General features: G+C 39.4%; 1 protein-coding gene across 1 annotated transcript in view; it reads right to left on the bottom strand.

Annotated features, from left to right (window-relative positions):
• synpo2.S (synaptopodin 2 S homeolog) overlaps nucleotides 1-21,280 on the bottom strand; it is a 163,335-nt gene extending 142,055 nt beyond the window's left edge. Inside the window, exon 1 of the mRNA XM_018243370.2 lies at nucleotides 21,038-21,280. Coding sequence (XP_018098859.2) covers nucleotides 21,038-21,142 — 105 coding nt within the window. The 5' untranslated portion in view covers nucleotides 21,143-21,280. The remainder of the gene's footprint in view (nucleotides 1-21,037) is intronic.
• Nucleotides 21,281-22,990: the final 1,710 nt, after the last annotated feature.

Raw genomic sequence — 22,990 nt, 5'->3', positions numbered from 1 at the left:
CATTGCCCTTTGCTACTTGTTTAGTGCCCCAAAAAAAGTTGTGTTTGCAGTGACGCTGGTTGATTTAGGTTTCTGGCCCCCGATTTCATTCCAATAGCTGTTGGTTTTAGTGCTTTGGGTGATTTTATTCCAGACTGTTCCTTTGCCCTGTTTGCTTGTTTAGTCCCCCCAAAAGGTTCTTTTCGATTTTGGGCACGTGCAGTGTCTTGTCTGTAATCTATTCTGTAGATTTCTGGAAGGAGTTCAAGTTCTAGTTTTTTTTTTCTTCTTCTGATTGTTTGTATTAGCAGGGGTTAACTGTTGGTCAAATCTTGCTGCCTTCTTTTTTTTCTTCTTCTTGGTGTTTGTATTAGCAGGGGTTAACTGTTGGTCAGATCTTGCTGCCTTCTTTTTTTTTTTTATTCTGGTTGTTTATTTTAGCAGGGGTTAACTGTTGGTCAGATCTTGCTGCCTTCTTTTTTTTCTTTTTCTTCTGGTTGTTTGTTTTAGCAGTGGTTAACTGTTGGTCAGATCTTGCTGCCTTCTTTTTTTTCCTTTTTCTTCTGGTTTGTTTTAGCAGTGGTTAACTGTTGGTCAGATCTTGCTGCCTTCTTTTTTTTCCTTTTTCTTCTGGTTTGTTTTAGCAGTGGTTAACTGTTGGTCAGATCTTGCTGCCTTCTTTTTTTTCCTTTTTCTTCTGGTTGTTTGTTTAGCAGTGGTTAACTGTTGGTCAGATCTTGCTGCCTTCTTTTTTTTCCTTTTTCTTCTGGTTGTTTGTTTAGCAGTGGTTAACTGTTGGTCAGATCTTGCTGCCTTCTTTTTTTTCCTTTTTCTTCTGGTTGTTTGTTTAGCAGTGGTTAACTGTTGGTCAGATCTTGCTGCCTTCTTTTTTTTCCTTTTTCTTCTGGTTGTTTGTTTTAGCAGTGGTTAACTGTTGGTCAGATCTTGCTGCCTTCTTTTTTTTTCTTTTTCTTCTGGTTGTTTGTTTTAGCAGTGGTTAACTGTTGGTCAGATCTTGCTGCCTTTTTTTTTTCCCTCTGGTTGTTTGTATTAGCAGTTGGTCAAATCTTGCTGGATTGGATTTAGGAGCTTCTTGCTTTGCAGTTGTTACTAGTTTTGCAGTGGTCTGTATTTTTCTGGCACAATGGCCAAACGGTTTTATACCGCTGCAGAAGCAGCTAGGTATTGTGAGGACTCCAGCTCAGAGGAATTTAGCAATTCTGATTCGGAGTATGTCCCATCTGATGACTCTACTGATGAATCAGAGGTTGGTGATAGCAGCACTATTAGCGCAGAGGCTAGTAGTGGCGGCACACTTACTGCTGAAGAAGTAGAAGAAGAGGGAGAGGCTGGTGGCAGTGTGCCAGATGCACCCATGGAGGTAGAAGAGGGTGAGGGTAGTGGTGATGCAGCAGTTGGAGCGCCTATGTGGGGGCCTCCCTGTAATTATGCCCCTGAAATTCCCCCATTCACTGCAGTCACGGGCGTCAAGGTGGACACCACTAACTTTGAAATCCTAGATTTCTTCAATCTTTTTATCACAGAGGCCATCCTACAGGACATGGTCCATTACACAAATTTATACGCTGAGCAGTATCTTGCCAGCCACCCTATACCAGGGTATTCAAGAGCCCAGGCGTGGTATCCCACTACTGTAAATGAAATCAAAAGATTCCTGGCGCTCACATTGGCAATGGGACTCGTAGAACGCAACACCTTAGCTTCATACTGGGATACCACTACAGTCCTTTCCATCCCTCTTTTTTCAGCCGTTATGCCAAGAAACCGTTATCAAATTTTACTGCGGTTTCTTCATTTTAACGACAATGCAGCGGCTGTTCCCCCTAATGAGCCCGGTTACGACAGGCTTTACAAATTGAGGCCCCTTATAGATAGCCTGTCTCAGCGCTTCACAGAGGTCTACTCCCCCTCCCAAAATATATGTGTGGACGAGTCCCTTTTGCTCTTCAAAGGGCGCCTAAAATTTCGCCAATACATCCCTAGTAAGCGTGCTCGATATGGGATGAAATTTTACAAACTCTGTGAAAGCAGCTCGGGCTATACTAGTTTTTTCATGATCTACGAGGGAAAGGACACTAATTTGGACCCCCCCGGCTGTCCCCTTGACTTGACTGTCAGTGGTAAAATTGTCTGGGAGCTCATTACTCCACTGTTGGGCCAAGGTTACCACTTATACGTGGATAACTTTTACACAAGCATCCCCTTATTCAGAACCCTTTACTGGTTGGACACCCCAGCTTGTGGCACTGTTAGGCGTAACCGCAGAGGACTGCCCAAGGAACTGGTGGATAAGAAATTGAAACGTGGAGAAGTACATGCTCTAAGAAGCGATGAGCTCCTGGCATTAAAATTTGCAGACACCAAAAATGTTTTTATGCTTACTACTATCCACAATGAGAGTGTAGTTGTCCAACACAGAAGTGGTGATAGGCCCGCAAAATCAAAGCCACTCTGTTGTAAAGAATATAGTAAGCATATGGGTGGCGTCGATAAAACCGACCAAATCCAAACTTATTACGACGCCACCAGAAAAACCAGGGCCTGGTACAAAAAAGCCGCAATTTATATGATCCAAATGGCCCTTTATAATTCTTATGTCGTTTACAAAACGGCAGTACCAGGCCCAAAATTGAGTTTTTACAATTATCTGCTGCAGCTGCTCCCTGCCCTTTTGTTTGGTGATGTACAGGAGGTTCCAGAAATGCCTGGCAATGACAATGTTGCCCGAATGGTGGGTAAGCATTTCATTGCCCAAATTCCACCAACTCCTAATAAAAGATATGCCCAGAGAGCTTGTAAGGTTTGCCGTTCCAGGGGTGTTAGAAAAGATGTGCGGTATTTTTGTCCCAAGTGTCCTAGCAAGCCTGCTTTGTGTTTCCAACCCTGTTTTGAGGTGTACCACACTGTGGTACACTACGAGAGGGCTTGAATTCTGTGTTGTGTTGGTAGGTTAGGGCTCTCTGGGTTTGTTGGTGGTAAAAGGATTTAGTAAATCTGTATAGTAAACTTGGCATGCTCTAGGTTTTTATGCACATGCTAGCAGTAGCTGTTTAGGTGTGCTGGCAGAGTGATACTTTTCTTTTTTTTTTTTTTTTTTTTGTGGAGTGGTTTTTCAGATTCAAGCCCCCCTATTGAGATCTAACATTTTGGCAGGTCCCTACTTCGCTTATAACTAGGTATAGATGTTGTTAATAAAAAAAAAAAAGTTTGACAAGGCAAACAATGACAGTTTTTTTTCTGTATAGTAGTGATCTTTGATTTTTTTATATAGGATTTGGCACTGGGTGAGCAGTGCAATGTAGCAGTAAAAACTTGTATGTAGGTTTGTTCTTAGTCTAAATCAAAAAACCACACTAGCACACGAGACTTGTATCTGCAGGGCAAGCCCTTGCAAAGGTTTTTACTGCCGTGGTGCCACCGCAGTAAAAACCTTTGCTAGGGCTTGCCCTGCAGATACAAGACGTTACTAGGAGGCCACCGTATCCTCCATTCACTGTGCACCGAGCAAAGCTATATACCTGCACAACGGGTGTGCGAGTGTCTACTCCAATTGTTCTTAGTCTAGGCATTCAGCTTTTGTGTTGAGCAATGGTGTTTTAGACCAGTTGTGTTATGGATAGCACTTCTATTGCGCTGGTGGTAAATAGCAAAATGAGGTGCTGGTTGGCGAGAGGGCACACGATAGAACTTGTGGTGCGTGATGAATACGTGGGATGATGTGCATCTCTAATGCTGATGCTACAAGTCTTTTATTTTACTGGCACCTCAAAAGCTCGTCTATCAGCGCAGTTATCTATAGTTTTGTCTGTATTTCTGAGCAACATTTGCATTTGTTTTTGTAGATTTAGGTATCTCTGGATTTGTGAGTATTTCAGCTGCTAATGCCCCAATCCTCATTGTTGCCACCTAAATTCCTAAACTTCTTAGGACACTTGCATAATTTATGGGCCAAATTTACTATGGTTTCTGTTGGAAAATGTATTTGTAAATGTGGTACAGATTTTGTCATTGGCGAAATAGTGTAGGAAGAAGCAAAGGAATTCGTATCGTAACACCACAGGACAGATGGAACTCAAAGACACTCCACTACAATATATCCGAATAGGTGAGTGAAATATATTTTGGGGTAGTAGCACCCAGATGCAGATCCATAAAGTGGTCCCAAAATTCCCTGGGAGATAAATCTTAACTTTGTATACTATCTTTTCCTTTATTTCAGACCAAAGCAGAGTTCTACAATGCAGAATGTGGCCAAAATTCTCCACGCAGTAAAGCATGAATGGCATCTCTGAATAGTTGAAGGTGTTTATTTTCAAGAAATCTTAGTTTTTGGGGGTTATTTCATCAGTAAGGGACAGTTTCAGATGATATATGGATACATGCACCTAAATTCACAGCACCAATATTACGCATTGTCCCTGTTTTGGGATGTTTGGTGGCTGTGTCTCTATGTTTATGCATACATATGGGGTATCATTTTATTCAGGGGGACTTGCAGATTGTTATTGAGCAGGTTTTTGTTAGTTACCATGGAAACTTAGGGGGAAATCTAAGTTTGTATATCTTTTTTTCCTTTATTTCAGACCAAGTCTCGGATTTCTACGAAGGACTGCGGCCACAATTCTCCGTGTAGAAAAGTAAGAATGGCATCTTTGAATATCTAATGAAGTGTACTTTTCAAAAATATATGGTTTGTGGGGTTATTTAACAGAAAAGGTGCAGTTTAGGATTAGAAAAGTTGAGAACCTCGTATAAATTCGCAGCCCCAATATTATGCATTGTCCCTGTTTTGGAGTGTTTGGTGGCTGTGTCTCTATGTGTATCCATACATAGGGGGTATCATTTCATTCAGGGGGACTTGCAGATTGTTATTGAGCAGGTTTTTTGTAGTTACCATGGATACTTAGGGAGAAATCTAGCTTTGTATATCTTTTTTCCTTTATTTCAGACCAAGTCTCGGACTTCTACGAAGGACTGCGGCCACAATTCTCCGTGTAGAAAAGTAAGAATGGCATCTTTGAATATCTGAAGAAGTGTACTTTACGGTAATATATGGTTTGTGGGGGTTATTTCAGAGTTTAGGGGTGTTTAGACTGAAAAACCACAAGTAGTACAATAGAGCGCAGCCCCAAGATTTTCAACTGCAATTGCCCTTCTGCATTGCTCCTGTTTTGGGGTGTTTGGTGGCTGTGTCTCTATGTGTATCCATACATAGGGGGTATCATTTCATTCAGGGGGACTTGTAGATTGTTATTGAGCAAGTTTTTGGTAGTTACCATGGATAGTTAGGGAGAAATCTAGCTTTGTATATCTTTTTTCCTTTATTTCAGACCAAGTCTCGGACTTCTACGAAGGACTGCGGCCACAATTCTCCGTGTAGAAAAGCAAGAATGGCGTCTTTGAATAGCTGAAGAAGTGTACTTTACGGTAATATATGGTTTGTGGGGGTTATTTCAGAGTTTAGGGGTGTTTAGACTGAAAAACCACAAGTAGTACACATAGAGCGCAGCCCCAAGATTTTCAACTGCAATTGCCCTTCTGCATTGCTCCTGTTTTGGGGTGTTTGGTGGCTGCGTCTCTATGTGTATCCATACATAGGGGGTATCGTTTCATTCAGGGGGACTTGCAGATTGTTATTGAGCAGGTTTTAGGTAGTTACCATGGATAGTTAGGGAGAAATCTAGCTTTGTATATCTTTTTTCCTTTATTTCAGACCAAGTCTCGGACTTCTGCGAAGGACTGCGGCCACAATTCTCCGTGTAGAAAAGCAAGAATGGCGTCTTTGAATAGCTGAAGAAGTGTACTTTACGGTAATATATGGTTTGTGGGGGTTATTTCAGAGTTTAGGGGTGTTTAGACTGAAAAACCACAAGTAGTAAACATAGAGCGCAGCCCCCAGATTTTCAACTGCAATTGCCCTTCTGCATTGCTCCTGTTTTGGGGTGTTTGGTGGCTGCGTCTCTATGTGTATCCATACATAGGGGGTATCGTTTCATTCAGGGGGACTTGCAGATTGTTATTGAGCAGGTTTTAGGTAGTTACCATGGATAGTTAGGGAGAAATCTAGCTTTGTATATCTTTTTTCCTTTATTTCAGACCAAGTCTCGGACTTCTACGAAGGACTGCGGCCACAATTCTCCGTGTAGAAAAGCAAGAATGGCGTCTTTGAATAGCTGAAGAAGTGTACTTTACGGTAATATATAGTTTGTGGGGGTTATTTCAGAGTTTGGGGGTGTTTAGACTGAAAAACCACAAGTAGTACACATAGAGCGCAGCCCCCAGATTTTCAACTGCAATTGCCCTTCTGCATTGCTCCTGTTTTGGGGTGTTTGGTGGCTGCGTCTCTATGTGTATCCATACATAGGGGGTATCATTTCATTCAGGGGGACTTGCAGATTGTTATTGAGCAGGGTTTTGGTAGTTACCATGGATAGTTAGGGAGAAATCTAGCTTTGTATATCTGTTTTCCTTTATTTCAGACCAAGTCTCGGACTTCTACGAAGGACTGCGGCCACAATTCTCCGTGTAAAAAAGCAAGAATGGCGTCTTTGAATAGCTGAAGAAGTGCACTTTACGTTAATATATAGTTTGTGGGGGTTATTTCAGAGTTTGGGGGTGTTTAGACTGAAAAACCACTAGTAGTACACATAGAGCGCAGCCCCCAGATTTTCAACTGCAATTGTCCTTCTGCATTGCTCCTGTTTTGGGGTGTTTGGTGGCTGCGTCTCTATGTGTATCCATACATAGGGGGTATCATTTCATTCAGGGGGACTTGCAGATTGTTATTGAGCAGGTTTTTGGTAGTTACCATGGATAGTTAGGGAGAAATCTAGCTTTGTATATCTTTTTTCCTTTATTTCAGACCAAGTCTCGGACTTCTACGAAGGACTGCGGCCACAATTCTCCGTGTAGAAAAGCAAGAATGGCGTCTTTGAATAGCTGAAGAAGTGTACTTTACGGTAATATATGGTTTGTGGGGGTTATTTCAGAGTTTAGGGGTGTTTAGACTGAAAAACCACAAGTAGTAAACATAGAGCGCAGCCCCCAGATTTTCAACTGCAATTGCCCTTCTGCATTGCTCCTGTTTTGGGGTGTTTGGTGGCTGCGTCTCTATGTGTATCCATACATAGGGGGTATCGTTTCATTCAGGGGGACTTGCAGATTGTTATTGAGCAGGTTTTAGGTAGTTACCATGGATAGTTAGGGAGAAATCTAGCTTTGTATATCTTTTTTCCTTTATTTCAGACCAAGTCTCGGACTTCTACGAAGGACTGCGGCCACAATTCTCCATGTAGAAAAGCAAGAATGGCGTCTTTGAATAGCTGAAGAAGTGCACTTTACGGCAATATATAGTTTGTGGGGGTTATTTCAGAGTTTGGGGGTGTTTAGACTGAAAAACCACAAGTAGTACACATAGAGCGCAGCCCCCAGATTTTCAACTGCAATTGCCCTTCTGCATTGCTCCTGTTTTGGGGTGTTTGGTGGCTGCGTCTCTATGTGTATCCATACATAGGGGGTATCATTTCATTCAGGGGGACTTGCAGATTGTTATTGAGCAGGTTTTTGGTAGTTACCATGGATAGTTAGGGAGAAATCTAGCTTTGTATATCTGTTTTCCTTTATTTCAGACCAAGTCTCGGACTTCTACGAAGGACTGCGGCCACAATTCTCCGTGTAGAAAAGCAAGAATGGCGTCTTTGAATAGCTGAAGAAGTGCACTTTACGGTAATATATAGTTTGTGGGGGTTATTTCAGAGTTTGGGGGTGTTTAGACTGAAAAACCACAAGTAGTACACATAGAGCGCAGCCCCCAGATTTTCAACTGCAATTGTCCTTCTGCATTGCTCCTGTTTTGGGGTGTTTGGTGGCTGCGTCTCTATGTGTATCCATACATAGGGGGTATCATTTCATTCAGGGGGACTTGCAGATTGTTATTGAGCAGGTTTTTGGTAGTTACCATGGATAGTTAGGGAGAAATCTAGCTTTGTATATCTTTTTTCCTTTATTTCAGACCAAGTCTCGGACTTCTACGAAGGACTGCGGCCACAATTCTCCGTGTAGAAAAGCAAGAATGGCGTCTTTGAATAGCTGAAGAAGTGCACTTTACGATAATATATGGTTTGTGGGGGTTATTTCAGAGTTTGGGGGTGTTTAGACTGAAAAACCGCAAGTAGTACACATAGAGCGCAGCCCCCAGATTTTCAACTGCAATTGCCCTTCTGCATTGCTCCTGTTTTGGGGTGTTTGGTGGCTGCGTCTCTATGTGTATCCATACATAGGGGGTATCATTTCATTCAGGGGGACTTGCAGATTGTTATTGAGCAGGTTTTTGGTAGTTACCATGGATAGTTAGGGAGAAATCTAGCTTTGTATATCTTTTTTCCTTTATTTCAGGCCAAGTCTCGGACTTCTACGAAGGACTGCGGCCACAATTCTCCATGTAGAAAAGCGAGAATGGCATCTTTGAATAGCTGAAGAAGTGCACTTTACGATAATATATGGTTTGTGGGGGTTATTTCAGAGTTTGGGGGTGTTTAGACTGAAAAACCGCAAGTAGTACACATAGAGCGCAGCCCCCAGATTTTCAACTGCAATTGCCCTTCTGCATTGCTCCTGTTTTGGGGTGTTTGGTGGCTGCGTCTCTATGTGTATCCATACATAGGGGGTATCATTTCATTCAGGGGGACTTGCAGATTGTTATTGAGCAGGTTTTTGGTAGTTACCATGGATAGTTAGGGAGAAATCTAGCTTTGTATATCTTTTTTCCTTTATTTCAGGCCAAGTCTCGGACTTCTACGAAGGACTGCGGCCACAATTCTCCGTGTAGAAAAGCGAGAATGGCATCTTTGAATAGCTGAAGAAGTGTACTTTTCGGTAATGTATGGTTTGTGGGGGTTATTTCACATTTTGGGGGTGTTTAGATGGAAAAACTGCAAGTAGTACACATAGAGCGCAGTCCCCAGATTTTCAACTGCAATTGCCCTTATGCATTGCTCCTGTTTTGGGGTGTTTGGTGGCTGCGTCTCTATGTGTATCCATACATATGGGGTATTGTTTTATTCATGAGAAGTTTGTCTTTCAAATTGTCTGTGGTTTCAACATTTATAACCGTGTTGTTTTGTCAGATTTACATTTGATCCTGCGTCTAAGTTTACATTTTAGAAAAAAACTAAAAATGCAACAAAAAAGCTCTAAATTTCATGATGCGCTGGTAAAATGTATTTCAATTTTGAGTAAAAAATACAGCACCCCTACAAACCTGAAGGTCTGTTGTTTCTAAAAATACCAAACTTGAAGGGATAATTTAAATTTACATATAAGTTATGCTGCATCAACTGTTACATGTGCTTATCTACTTTGTTCTGGTGTAAAATTCTAGAAAATGCTGATTTAGTTTGGGGGTTACTCCTGGACAAAAAAAGTGGGTTACTGATACATATTTGGTATCGTTGGACTTGGCAGGATCACGGCTTTTACAAACACAAAAAAAATGCTCGTAAAATCAACTTTTCTGTGGAAAAAAAACTCAAGATATACTCAATTTTTTAATAATTTTATTTTTTTTTTACATATTTCACCCAAAATACACACTAAATCTCCAGAAAAGTTGCAAAATTACACTTGCATGTCAAAGTCCAATTTATAACGAAAAAAACAATATATAATTTTCCTAGTTTCATGGAGGTTTTCCTACAGAAAAACCTTGTTAAACTGAACAAGTACCAAATGCTTAAAAAACGTCTGGCATTTCGCGTACCAGAAATGTGAAATTCTGCTGGCACTTAAAGGGTTAAAGTCAGCTTTGCATAGAATTTAGTCTGGACCTGCCCATAATTATGGCTTTAAAGGCTATCTGAATGTAAAATCTGAATGACATTAATTACCAGTTAAGACAAGGAGCAAGACAGAAGAAAAAAAAGTGTATTCTAATTAATCCAAAAAGAATTTTGTTTATTATTCTTTTCTTTACAATAAATCACTTCAGCTATTTAATTGTTTGCAAGATGTTTCATGTTCATATTAGTTTATATGTTGTATGCTAATTTTTTTTTAAAAATTTTAGGTGAGCTTTAGCCTATAGGGTGTTGCATAAAAATGGAAATTTAAGGAGAGACATTCTTCTGAGTTCTCTTCTGAGACTTTCTTCTGCCTAAAATTGTGACAACGTAGTAGTAAATAATCACATCTCTGCAACTCACTCCCTTGGCCTAATGCTACATAGGGTCATTCTCGGCCTGGGTAAAAATCCAAGCTGAGAATCAGCCCTTACTCTGGCTTCAGCTTTGAATTCACCCAGAATCACTGCGTGAGTATGCTTAGCCATATGGCAGTTATAACCAATTCACCTTCACATGTGTGAGTATGCATTTCAATGCCAAAATCTGAGTCCGGCCCAACATAGTAGAAAAAGGCAAATAAGAAGGCTAGTGCCAGGGTAGGGGCTGATAGGGGCTGAGAATCAGCCCTTTGTGGCATTAGCCTCATTAGTCCCTGTAGCTCTCAACCCCAAATTAACCAGTTCTGCCCCATGTTCCACAATACATTGTCCACAATTTGTTCCTCATTCTGCTTCTGCACTCATCTACCAACATACAGTGCAACTGTACCCCTGTATCCTAATAATGAGATAAAGTCATTAAAATGGAGTCGTGCAGCAAATTTACTACTTGGATGGAAACAGATGAATAATAAAAAGTTATAGCGTTTCTTTTTGATCAAGAACAGATGGAGTCATTTTTAATCTTATACAAGGGACGGTGGGAGTTCATTATTAGATGGATTCACTGAGCCGAAAAACAGAGGAGAAAAAGGAGTATAGTGAATTATAGATCTAAAGGCAAAATAAACACTAATCAAAATATAAGGCTTCCTTCTGTCTATCATATTTGTCTGATTTGCCATTTAAAGTTTAGCTAAATGATGGGCATAACTTATTAGAACAAACTACAGTGAAAAATGATTTTAAGTTCCTTCATTTAAGTTTCCCAGATTTTCCTTTTTTTAATATGCATTTCAATGGGAGCATTTCCAGGATTTTGAGTTGATTTCCCTTATTTTACGTCATACGTTTGACCCATTTTCTTTAAAAAACCCTGTTTAACCCATTTTACAGGAAATTTTACCCCATTTTAACTATTTCCCACAATTATCAACACAGGTGCTAAATTGCCCCAGTAAATTTGTCATTGGGATAAATCAGATCTTTGCTCCCATTCCAAAGAATTGTGGACTGGCTGTTTTGAGCAATGGTACCTGTACAATTTATCACCTAACATTGGCAAATGCCCCCCTCCCCCATTTCAAACATGGATTACCTTTGTTTTACCAATCAAGACAAACCACATTGCTTACTATAAATCATTTTAATGTAAAATGTTATGTGCTATGACACGCTATCAATAAAAAAATGACAATGTATTCTTTAATTATATGTACTGTATGCCCTAATATGTATATAATGGTTTTATTAATAATTACATTTATATCTGTGGTATGCTGAGGAAGCAGAGCTTGCAATTACTGTGCTGTACTACATCTGCAAACTATTGGCAAGGAAATGAAGAGGGTAAAGCAACAGTCAAGATGCTTAAACCTACAGTTCTTAACATACCATATAAGGGCTTTGTTATACAGGTATGGCATCCATTATCTGGAAACCCATTATCCAGAAAGCTCCGAATTACGGGACCACCATCTCCCATAGACTCAATTTTATCAAAATAATCCAAATTTTTAAAAATAATTTCATTTTTCTCTGTACCTTGTACTTGGTCCAAACTAAAATACTGAAGGCAAAACAACCCTATTGGGTTTATTTAATGTTTAAATGATTTTCTAGAAGACTTAAGGTATGAAGATTGAACACATTACATGGAAAACCCCAGGCCTCGAGCATTTTTTTATAACAGGGTCGAAGGGGGTCGAAGGGTCGAAGTGAAATTAGAATTTTGAATTTAAAAATTCAAATTTTCCAGTTTATTTTTGTGTAATTTGACTAGGGAATATTTAAAATTCGATTTGAGTTTTTAAAAAAATTTAAGTTTCTAAATTTATCATGTACTGGCGCTTTAAGAATTCATATTCGACTATTCGCCACCTTAAATCTGCCAAAATGCTGTTTTAGCAATGCTGTTTTAGGGTCAGTCCACACGAGCAGATTCGGGGAGATTAGTCGCCCCAGCAACAAATCGCCTCTTCTTCGGGGTGACAATTTCCCGAACTGCCTTCGACCTGTCCTCCGCCAGATAAAATGAAAATCGCCTGCGGCAATTCACACGCGGTGCTTCATTTTCCGAAGTCCCCAAAGTTTCCTCGTGAGGCAGAGGGGATGGAGTTCAGGGAGATTGTCGCCCTCACGAAGAGGCGATTTGTCGATGGGGAGACTTATGTCCCCGAATCCGTTCGTGTGGCCTGACCCTTAAGGAAAATACAATAAAATACACAACAAAAAATGATTAAAATGCAATACAAATTTACAGCAAAACATAGAGCCAGTATTGTTTCCAAAAAAATTACCAAACATTTCACAATGGTTTCAAAATCTTTTTACAAGGCCAACTCAGCATTGCTAGTGTGGCAGAAGTACATCTATCATGAAATATTTGGTTAAGCAGTATTAAGGTAAGTAAGTAAATCTGACATGCAGCACTCTCAGTGCCAGGTAAATGCTCAAATGTAGCTAAGTAAATAATCCCAGAATGTCATCATTTAAACACATACTTCTGTTTCCTGCACAGTACAAGAAAAATGAGGTAATTCCCAATATAACCATATGCCCTCTCCAGAGCCCATAAACAAACTGCAGATGTCAGAATGAAATCTCATATAATTGTTGTTCAGAAGCATGCTAAATTAGCTGTTAAGATACTACAGCATGCTCACAAAGCTGGAAAGTAATTTAGTTTAACTCTTTCACTGCTAGGGGCCTTTGATCCCGCTGCATGTGCAGCCAGACAACATGCAGTACCATATGGATCAAATAGCAACACAAAACATAGGGGCAAATTTACTAACCTCTGAAAATTCTCCAGCGACGGCAGTGAAACACTTCACCAGGCATAGATTCGCCAGGACAACGCTAATTCACTAAAATCCGAAGTTGCGTCCAGGGTGCCGAACGCTGGCGAAGTTGCGCTAGCGCTACTGTGCCAAGCAAAGCGAAGTTGCGCTAGCGTTGCCTAATTTGTATACCGCAGGAAGTTAAAGTTCAATGGACGTATATGTTGCAGCAAATACATTACACTACACAAGCCCGGGAAACCTTAATAAAATAAAATAGAGTTGTTATATTGCCCTACACATGAGCCCAGTGTATAGTTTATGTGCCATATCTTAGGAAAAGTAGGGGGGAGCCGGTTACCCCCACAAAAAATTACGCTGTTTTGCAGCCTACTACCCTGAAAAAAGGAAAAGACACCAGTGTTTTTGGGACTTTTCAAAATTTTCAACTAATTTTTGAGGAACTCCTATCTACTCTATTGCACTTCACCTGGTCTGAGGTGGCGAAGGCAAGTCTGGCGCAACAGGTAACGTTCAGTAAAATTCGCATCTTAGTGAATTTGTGTAGTTACGTCCATTCGCCAGAGCACAAATTCGCCTGCCGTTAGGGAGTGAAGTACAGCTAGAGTCAATCTCCTTCGCTAGCAAAGTTACACCATGGACCGTAAATCGGCAAAGTTCCGAAATGACGTCACGCTGGCGAATTTTCGCCAGCGTTAGTCACTTCGCCCTTTAGTAAATTTGCCCCTTAGACTCTATGGAGCTGGCAGCCAAACACATGAGAGCTACAATCTGTGGCAGGTGAGTGGTTTATGGGCACCAGGTTCATTTCTGAAACAAGTTTTCAATTACCCAAATACTTTTCACTTATTATTTTCTTATTCTTAAAGAAGATGCAATATATTTCAGATAGCCTACTTTTTGTTTAGTTCAACAGATTCCTCTACTATATCAACAACAGGACCATGTAGCAGGTCTTTTTTTCTGCTTCTGTGAAGCCTCATCATGCCGACAGGCCCAAAGCAGAATAAGACTGTAAGATCTAGCCTGGTTATTTATTATTATGTGTGGCTCAAAAAAAAAAAAAAAAGAGGGCCAAAAGGCCTAGTCCCTCTGACTGAGCACATTCATTCATATTCCGCTGCCATTTAGTGATATTATATTTTTAGCAGGTTACAGTTCCAAAAACAAGATTTACCCTTAAAGTGACATGATTCACTGCATCATCATGCTTATTGCAATCCCTCATGTCTGCAAAGCAATACCTGGTGAAAACTTTCCCAGACCCTCCAATAATAAAATGTTTCTTGACATTAGTTGCTACAGTATAACAGAGCTGCTCTGAGGCAATAATCAGAGTGCACCTAATTCCTGGTTCTCTAGTGCATGTCGATGAGTTTTGGATATTATGATCACTTATGTAGAGAAGAGAAGTTCTTTTTAAAGGGGAACTTCCATAGCTATAGACTTGCATTTAAAACTGTAGAAGATGTTTAATAAATCTGTTTCACAAAAAAGTGTGTATTTGTACACACACCCAATCTAACATTTATTTTTCACCCCATAGCCTAAGCTCAGCTTCTCAACAGAAGCCCTGAGCACACTGAGCATGTGCACTGCCACAGACACTCAGCAGATCCTCTAACAAGTTCTGAATATGGGGAGCTACTGTGGACAACATTGAAGGTATGAATCATGACCCTTACAATGCTGCTAAACTTCTGGGCAGGTAAATTATGCTCAATTCATACAATACAGCATTTCTGGCCATATTTTTTCAGTGATCTAATTCTAAAAGATTCCTTTCCTAGCAATAAAAGTACATCATGGTGGCCACTGATAGCTGATTGAATTTTAGTTGGAGATACAGTAGAGTGTAACATCAGTAATTAACAGGGGTATACTTTAGTGATGGGCGAATCTGTGCCGTTTCACCGAGAAATTTGTGAAACTCTGGAAAAATTCTTGAAACGGAGAAAAATTTGCAAAACACATAGTCAATGGGTGTCAAAATTAGTTTTTAATTTTGACACAAAAATTTTGACACAAATTTTTATATGCACGGCTCTTTTGTCTAAATGCATTAAACTCAATGGGTGTCCAAATAATTTTGATGTGCTACAATTTTGATGAGCGATTCATTTTTTTTTGCAGCGAATTTACCCACAGTAAATGTTTTTCGCTGCAGTTTTGCGAAAACATTCACTGTCGGAATAATCCAGAAATTTGCCACAAATTCTTGCCTGCCGAATAAATTCTCCCATCACTAGTATACTCCCCTACTCTGCAAGATGAATACATGTCCATCAGTCATGGCCATATGCACATGTAGTGATAACTAAAATTTGCCAGGCATGAATTTGCAGCATAAATGCATTATAAAAAAAATGCTGAAACCCAAATACCTATTGACTTCAATGCATTTCGGGAATTTCCCCATGGTTTTGCTAATTTTTTGGCAAATCAAACGGGACAGATAAGCTCAACAGTAACCACAAGGTAATGATGTTCACCATTTATTATTATTAGAATTTCAGCAATCTGGTTACTGGGGCCTGAATTACCCTAGCATCCAGTCATGGATTTGAATGAGAGGTTGGAAAATGAATAGGAGTGTGCTTGAATAGAAAGTAAAATAACAAAAAGCAGCAATAACAGTTAAACTTTAGTCTCGCAGAGCAATTGTTTTTTAGATTTCAGGTTCAGAGACCTCCATTTGAAGGCAAATAATTCATAACATATACAAAATAAAAAGCAAATTAAAAGTTGCTTATAATTAGCCATTTTATAACATACTTTAAAAGTTAACATGAACCAACTATTGATGGGCGAATTTGTCCTATTTTGTCCAATTGCATTAAAGTCAATGGGTGTGCATAAAAAAATATATTTGCTCATCACTAGAACCAACCCTTTAAGGTGTAATTTACCTTACTGTGGGGCGTTAGTGCTTTGTAAACAAACCCTTTAGTGTGTCTCTGCAGCCATAGGCAACACTCGAGTAGCATACTGTCAGCGATAAGGGTCTCATTTACTATCAGTGTTGTATTAGGTATAAAAACACCTGCATATTTGCATACCTTTAATATCATACACAAAGCATTTTTGTGTCGTGTCAGCTCACTCACTGTGCCTATTACAATGCCTAATGGAGAAGATTCAGGAGTCCGTTTACTAAAGCACGGTAAAAATATGTGCACAAAATATAGACAAATTTGTTGCTGAATATGTTTTCGCCAGTTTATTAACCTGCGGTAAATATAATTTGCGAATTTTCTTGCGCAAGAATGTTTTCACCAGATATTTGCTGAAAATAACGCTACGTACACATTAATGCTTGGTTTACTAAACAGCGAAATGTATAAAAGACAAAATTAATGCCAGAATATTTGCAAAATTTTACCGCCATCTATATATATATACTGACGGTTATTTATTTTTTCGCCAGAAAATTCTCAAGGGGACAGGAAATATTCCATAACACCTTGTTTTACCCATCATTCTGTTCATTTTGCCATTCCTGACAGGAGCAGAGCGAAGTGACAGGATAATCAAAGATGTTTTGGGTTATTATTTTGTCTGCTGCTATAGCAGCTTTTTTCAGCTGAAAGACAATTTATTATGGCTTCGTCAGCCTAGATTAAACTACATTTATTTAATGCACACAGATTTATTGGTAAAACTTGTTTGAATTTTATTTATATGATTCTATTGGCAGGGGGTGAGTCTTGTGACTGGATGCATTGAAATGTGGATTTATATGATGCATACATGTTTGATTGGGTGAAATCTGTTTACTGTGTTGTTGATAATATCTATAAAGTTTAGCAGTTTTGAAGATACATATCTGGCCATGAATCATGCCATAATAAATGCCATAAAACAAGACTATTTTATAGTATAAATATTTGCAAACATAATTTGTTCGTTAATGTAGTTGCAATGACTTCTGAACGCATCGCTGTTTAGTAAACTTAGTTGCTGCGAATATTCTGGTGAAAAAATATTCGCAGCGATAAGGAAACTTAAAGTCAAATTTACCGCACTTTAGTAAACGGACTCCTCAGAGTGCTAAGGCTCAGACGAGCTCTGTTCAGTGAAATCTGGGGCAATAAAAGGGTGTGTAAGCAAATGGCCAAAGCTTACCTGCGTGATGTCCTTAAAATAGGTGGAACTTGTGTAACATTTACAGACAGGTGTAATTTTTGCACCCAGGTTCTAATCATAACCTGCTTCCTAACAAAACATGATGGAGCTACTATACTACTGATGAATATTAAAAAAGATCTACTTAGAAAGTCTGTACTCATTGCATTCAAATGCAATTAGTATGTGATCAGTGTAGCCCACCAATTATCTTAATTACAAGATTCATTTGAAGGATCTGGTGATCTCATCATACAGTGCTAAAGATAATCATTAATCCCCATGTGTCCCAGATTCAATTTCTAAATAAGCTACAGTATGAATCCCTGCTAAAAAGTATTCCTTGGTTCATATTTCAACAAAAGATTATTTGTTTACAACAGGAGGTGCTGAACGCTCATCACCATTAGCAGGGGAATGTAGGAATCTGTCACACCATTTATTATTATTATTAACATGTATTTATATAGCGCCAACATATTTTGCAGCGCTGTAGAAGGTTTGTTATGAATATATGATTGCTCAAACTGTTGTTTTATCTGCAGCAAATGCTGTTGTATGAACCCTGAGATAAACAGAACTCTGAACACTTTGGAGTCCTAGACTCCTGATTTCCTAAAATCAAATCCAGCAGAAGCTACCATGGAAAAAGTATCCTCGCTCCATGCATTAACTGTTAATAATTGACTTATGGAAAGTTGGCTGCTAGGAAGTAAATAAAGAGGCTCATTATATCCTCTTAGGACTAAACTAAAATAATTTGCCTGTTTGAAAAACAAAGCAAATGATTCCAAAATGTTAAATCAGTCCCAGAACCTAGGAAAACCACTGAATCTGAAGATGCGAGCCATTTATTAATACAGCACAAGCTTTGTATGTCTTCCACTGCGTAATATGACTGATTCAGCGGAACCCGAGGACTGCACTTGCAATTTGCAATAAAACATGGCAAATTTGCATTAGGTTTCAACAATCTTAAAGAGCGTTGATTTTTATGGGCCTTATGGCTTTTTTTTTAATGAAATTAAAATAATCTATGATTTGTATGTAATCAGGCACAGGTATATGCGGCATGTTGGGTGGAGCAGTTCAACACTGACACAAAAGTTGGATAGACCTGCTGTAAAGAATTCCCCTAATGTTTAGCTAACCAATATAGCCTGTTCTTTCTTGCCAAATAATTTGAATTATTTTCCACGTTGCTCTTGTCTGTAATCACATCTTAAGTCTGCTTAGTTTTAATTTTGTCTGTGGTTTATTATCTTCTGGCTTCCAACTGTATTTCATAATCAATTATAGCTATAAAAACTAAAAACCAAAAAGTATTATTTTTTAGGAAATTTTGCTTCAAAATCCGTGTGTTTAGTCGTAAATGCCAAGTAAGTAAAAAAAGCAATCAGCCACAGTTACAAAGAATGGAAGCGAAAAGAAACAAGCATTTCTATTAAAATATAACACCCTTAAAATAAACACAACAAAGAAAGATTGCTCTCCTATAGTGATGGGCGAATTCGGGGCATTTTGCTTCGCCGAAAAATTCGCGAATTTCCCGCAAAATTAGCGAAACAGTGAAAAATTCACATCTTGTTTTTGACGGCGTCAGCGCCGGCGTCCAAGATCGCAAATAAATTTGCCCATCATTGCTCTCCTACTATGAAGCAGAATTTTTTTACTACATGTAGTTCAAATCTGAGGATTATAAAGTATGTGGCATTGCCACTAGGTGTCAGAATTCCCATGTCAGTACAATATAATGCATGGTAGCTCAATAAAGCTTTGACATCTATACCAAATATACCAATTCTAAAACACAGCAATGTTTTCTTGTGTCCTATTTCCATGTGAATACATTACAGAATGAAATGTCCCGGACTTTTGCAATGTTTTTAGAATTCTGTTCAGTCAGATAAAGAGTCAAAGCAATAATGAAACATGTTAAAGTACACACTAAGGGGCAGAGTTGAATTTTCGATTTTTTTTTTATGGGCAAAACTCTCAAATTCAAATTGTGAATTATCCAAACTCGATTCGAGTTTTAATTCGAATTAGAGATTTATCATACTTTGGCCCTTTAAAAACTCAAATTTGCCACCTTAAACTTGCTGAGTTTATGTATAAGTCAATGGGAGAGGTCCAGGGACCAATTTGGATATGTTAGTAGCCTTCCTGACATTTGAGTTTTTTCGGAGAGTTTCGTTGAAATCGATTCGAATTTGTCCGAGTAAAATTTGTCCGAGTTTTCGATATTCGATCTTTTTTTTATAAATAACCCCCCAGTCGAATTTCGAATATATCCGAAAAGAACTTACATGAAGTCTACCTTTAATTAATGTGCCTCTAAAAGGTGAATAAACAATATATAAATTCATGAACAGGATTGATTTGTACAAATAAGGAATCACTTTCCAGAATCTCATTTTATTCATCTCAAACAGTAGAACTTCAGGGTCTGCAGAGGAGCCTCCCCATGTGCTTACCTGCAGTGTCCGACAAGGGACAGTTGTGGTTGCTACACAAAGGGGCAGATTTATCAAAGCTCAAAGTGAAAATTTGAATTAAAAAAATATGGATAAGCACCACCTGAGGGAAGGTCATAAACTTAAAGGGGTACTTCATATCACAATAAACCACTAAAATGGCACAGACAGTAAGACCATTTGCAATTAGCCTTCAATTTTTTTATAATTTGTGATTTTTTCATTATTTACAGTTTTTTTCCTGCTGTTCTCAGGCTTCAGATTTTGCCTGCTACCTATTGCTAGGGCTTAATTATCCTAGCAATATAATTAATATTAAAAATAAAGCTTTATAGTCAGTCTGTTTCCCCTTCTCAAGCTAATGACCCCCTGAATAACCCCTAGATATGTTATTCACTGGCTGGAAAGATGCAGAACTGTAATGGTGGCCATACACGGGCAGATAAAGCTGCCGATATCGGTTGTTTGGACCGATTTGACAGCTTATCTGCCCGTGTATGGGGGCTTCCGACGGGTCTTCCCGATCGATATCTGGCCACGATATCGATCAGGAAGGTTGGATTTTTACCCGACCGACCCGTCGGAGCCATACGGCCGAACGCTCGAATTACCCCCGATATAGCCACGCAGTTTAGTGGCATATCGGGGAAAGATCCGCTCGTTTGGCGATGTCGCCAAATGAGCGGATCTTTAAGTCTATGGCCACCTTAAGGCTAATAATTCAAAAGCAAACACAATATAACATGAAGGTCATTAAAAAAAAGTTGCTTGGAACTGACCCATCTAGAACAAATTCACAATTAGATATATTTTTATATATATATACACGCACCATTTATATTTTCTGGACAGAGCTGACATCATACTCCATGCTGTGCTCTTAGTACAGCTAGGAGACCTCCGTTTTAGCTTTCTCTTCAGGGATACTTCCTAATGCTGTCACTAAAATGCAGATGTTTGAATGTTTACATTATACTCCTATATCCCAGAGAGGGGATTATTAAAAGAGGTATTGTGTGCAGCATGCATGGAATATGTCTTACAGTTGTAATCATAAAGCTATTCTACTTGTAATTACAGCCTTGGTATACAGTATTTTGCCTTTACTTAACTGGTTTGTGTTAGTTTACAACTGAGACAAAATTTTGCAGCAATCTTTTTATTATCAAGTAGAATTTGTTCAGGTTCACTTTTGCTTTTAAAAAACATTCTCAATCTCAGCTATGACATATACCATTTTTGCATGATAGCCCAGTCACATTACACACTGGAGAGTTGCTCCATAACTGACAGTGTTATCAACAAGAAGACAACATTTGTTCCATGCGATTAAACAACAGATTCAGGGATTATACAGACAATACTGGTCAGTGTGTGCCACCTCACTTCTTAGGCTTTAAAAAGTAAGCACATACCTTGGAAACTTCTAGAGGTTCGTGATCTTCTGTGCCACCCTGAAGCCTAAACCCCCACGGTGCTCCACCACTCATGGTAATGCAGATATAATCCCCCGTGCCCATTTTACTTGCTTGAATGGTTACAGATTCCTTAGTAGCAGATACTCTCCCTGAATTCAGTTCTAGCGGAGAGTCTGGTTGAATGGCAAGCAGCCTAGCTGGGAAACAGTGCACCTCACGGATCCTTAGTGCACATTAAAATGTGGTCATTCAGAAGAATGCAATAACATACAGCAAGCTCCAGGGAACAGCCCACTCTATCGTCACATTAATATGTCCAGCCCACCCATGGGAAAGAAGCACTGTGTTGCAAAGCACTTTTGTTTTCTCAAGTACACACTAAAACTTAACATTTTATTTTGATGCTTTTGCAGTAAGAGTAGAATTTAGCTTTATTGTCTTTGCAAAACTGAAAATGCAAAGTGATTAAATAGGGACTGTAGAATATTTTTATTAATAAATCTGCCAGTTCATTACTTAAAAGGTTTATAGAAAATAGGCTTTACTACTGGAAATAGACAATTTTCCATGCTAATCTTAGGTGAAATGGTAGCACTTTTTATGAATATACAGTGAAATCTATTATCCATTATGTTTCCCTGTGTCAGTGTGGGTTTCCTCTGGGTATAAGGTAACATCCCAAGGAAGTGGCAAATTGGTGCAGCTGAAGTAAAGAGTGCTGGTCTTATGGTAACTGTTTTTTTCCTTTCTTTGTTTGTTTGCAGTCAGGCAGGCATAGAATCCATCAAGATTGCATTTCCCGATAACTACTGTAAATATAGCTATGCCTTATAATATCCAGTTAGGAAACAGGCACCAGTTACATTTGACCCTCTTTCCAAATTATGGGTGAAGGGGTAATGTAGCTGAACTACAACACAATTATAATTCGTGACTTACTAAAAGAAACTGGACACCAGAAGGTTCTTCAACATATAACGCTAATTTGGTTACTGTCTCTTTAAATAGCAACTTACCCTTGGCAATCCAGGGGCCCTGAGTCCCTTTTGCATATAAAAAGTACCGGGAGCTGGGAATTACAGCGCAGTGCCTCCACCTAGTGAACACTGAGGAACACACCTCAGGGGGATTCCACTAGGAATAATAAAACACACAGTTTGCAAATGAACAAATATAAACTTTTATATAAACTGTAGTAAACACTTGGGCAACTAATACACTATGTATTCCTACACTGGGGACACGTGGGACATTACCTAAATCACTATGATGCTTCAACACAGTCCTTGTTAAATATCAAAGTCTCAATCCTCCGTAAGGGGTTAATAAGCACACAGTTCAAATTATATGTCCCTTCCCCAGAGCTCTTATTCCCCAGGTAGCACTGCCATTTCCCAAAAGTACCTCTCCACGTAGCAGGTAAATACACCTGACTTGTCTTCACTTTGGGGCCCGAAGCTTGTATACGTGCCAGTATCCTCCCTTGGGTGGCTCACTCACCGGGGTGCTCTCAGTGGTGATCACACTGGAGATTATAGGCAGCTCTGCAGCGGGATCAATCTCACCAGTGGCACTTTTCTCCTTCTGAGTCTCTAGCAGCTTGGCAGGGAACAGGCTGGGCTCAATCTGTACCTCCACAGATTCCACAGAGTTAACAGCTTCTCTGTACTTGACAGTTTTACAGCTACTCATGCTGGCTCTCTCTAGTTCTCTGGGAGACCCCTTGCATTTGGCTCCCCAGGATGCATTGGGGGTGCCCAGCCAATCGGATCGTTCTCCAGCCTGTAACTGGGCTGGATGATGTCACAGACAGAAAAGCAGGGGAAGGATTCCTCTTGTACCCTACAAACATAACAAATAATACCAGACTTTATTCTCTAAAGCGCAACCAGGGATGCCATACTAACTATCCTTGAGGTATTCACATTCATGTCAGGTAACATAACAACA

Source organism: Xenopus laevis, chromosome 1S (genome assembly GCF_017654675.1).
Source record: "Xenopus laevis strain J_2021 chromosome 1S, Xenopus_laevis_v10.1, whole genome shotgun sequence".
NCBI lineage: Eukaryota > Metazoa > Chordata > Amphibia > Anura > Pipidae > Xenopus > Xenopus laevis.
The sequence above is the reverse complement of the archived record's forward strand: the minus strand, read 5'-3'. Positions and strand labels throughout refer to the sequence as shown.